This window comes from Cyprinodon variegatus, unplaced genomic scaffold (assembly GCF_000732505.1).
Source record: "Cyprinodon variegatus isolate N-32 unplaced genomic scaffold, C_variegatus-1.0 Scaffold1057, whole genome shotgun sequence".
Taxonomy (NCBI): Eukaryota; Metazoa; Chordata; class Actinopteri; order Cyprinodontiformes; family Cyprinodontidae; genus Cyprinodon; species Cyprinodon variegatus.
This window is the reverse complement of record NW_015151510.1, coordinates 167,680-168,970: the sequence shown is the minus strand read 5'-3', so window position 1 is coordinate 168,970 and position 1,291 is coordinate 167,680. Positions and strand designations below refer to the sequence as shown.

Sequence of the window (1,291 nt, the reverse complement as noted above, 5' to 3'; positions counted from 1 at the left end):
CACAAAACGCGCAAAACCATCATTTAAATAGGGCGTCTCCAACAGTTTTGCACCTGCCACCAGTTACGCAATCGCTCTTGTTAAATCACCTGCAAACTATGGTTCAGCCCCTCGCGCAAAATTCCAGTTTGCGAGCGCAAATTACTGCACGCAAAATCGGATCTTGATAAATCCGGCCCTTAGACTCTGTGTTTAGATCTGTGCTCTCTTTTTCTCATTTGGGTTTTCAGAAACCAAATTCTGGTCACTCTACTACAACAGTGACACAATAATGCAATGACAATTAAGAGATAATAATCAACCTGATGGACTTGGTTTTGGAACATACTAGTATCTGGTAGAAAATAAAAACTCCATGCAGAAAGACCCTGGGCCAGTAATCAAAAGCAACAGTGCTGCAAATTACAGCCTAGTTTTCATCAGCATCTCACCCAGTCTCCACAAGGTCCCATATCCAGGTCTCAGGGAAGAAAGTGCGAACTGTTTTTACTGGTTCAGGTTCCATAACGGGGCCTCGTCCAGCTGATCCAACATTAACACGTCCTGACATTGGTACTAATATTAGATATATATATATATATATAAGACTTAGAAAACAAAGCAGATTTGAATAACCAGTTGCACAACTTCAAGTACAGGTCAGGTACAGGTCAAAGGTTACCACGATGGCCTCGATCATAATATCTCTCCCTGGACCTTAAACAAATGGGTAGTCTCATTACCAGATTTGTTGCTGTTTTCAGTCCTACATTCTGCACAGTTTGGGACAACACAAAAAGTAATTGTAGCAATATTTTAAAAGACCACATGTGTTTAATTGATATGCTTTGTATTGTATGGTGCTTTATGCTTAGTACCTGGAAAACAGTTCCTGGCTGTGGTAAAACATATGTCCTACATTCTTTAGGATCTTGGACTTGGTATGGTATATGTGATATTTTTTTAACAGGCAGCATGGCAAAGATCTGAAAGACAAAATCTGAAATTGTTCAGTGTTTTTTTGGTCTGTGTGTGGACTAATAAAGGTTGCTAGCTGGTACCTTTTCTTTATCCAGAGTCTTCCCGGGTTCCTTAATGAGGACACTCTGATCGACGGCACTGATACCACACAGGGAGTCAGGCTGAGCCATTAGTTGCAATTTGATCTCCTCTCCAGGAACAGCTGGAGATGGAGACAACTCCAACGACACCTGAGCCACATCATTTACACATAACTTTATTTACCAAATAATTAATTGATTAAAGGGGTCATAGAAGTCTCGACTGCTGGGCTGGTGACTGGACTGGACCT

The 1,291-nt window shown here is 41.1% G+C and overlaps 1 protein-coding gene across 1 annotated transcript in view; it reads right to left on the bottom strand.

Annotated features, from left to right (window-relative positions):
* Positions 1–1,291, bottom strand: part of LOC107101139 (alpha-2-macroglobulin-P-like) — a 64,570-nt gene that overhangs the window by 43,984 nt on the left and 19,295 nt on the right. The window contains exons 9-12 of the mRNA XM_015399928.1: positions 1,041–1,190; positions 858–965; positions 662–752; positions 432–555 (exon numbers count right to left, since the gene is read on the bottom strand). Of these exons, the coding sequence (XP_015255414.1) occupies positions 432–555; positions 662–752; positions 858–965; positions 1,041–1,190 (473 nt within the window). The remainder of the gene's footprint in view (positions 1–431; positions 556–661; positions 753–857; positions 966–1,040; positions 1,191–1,291) is intronic.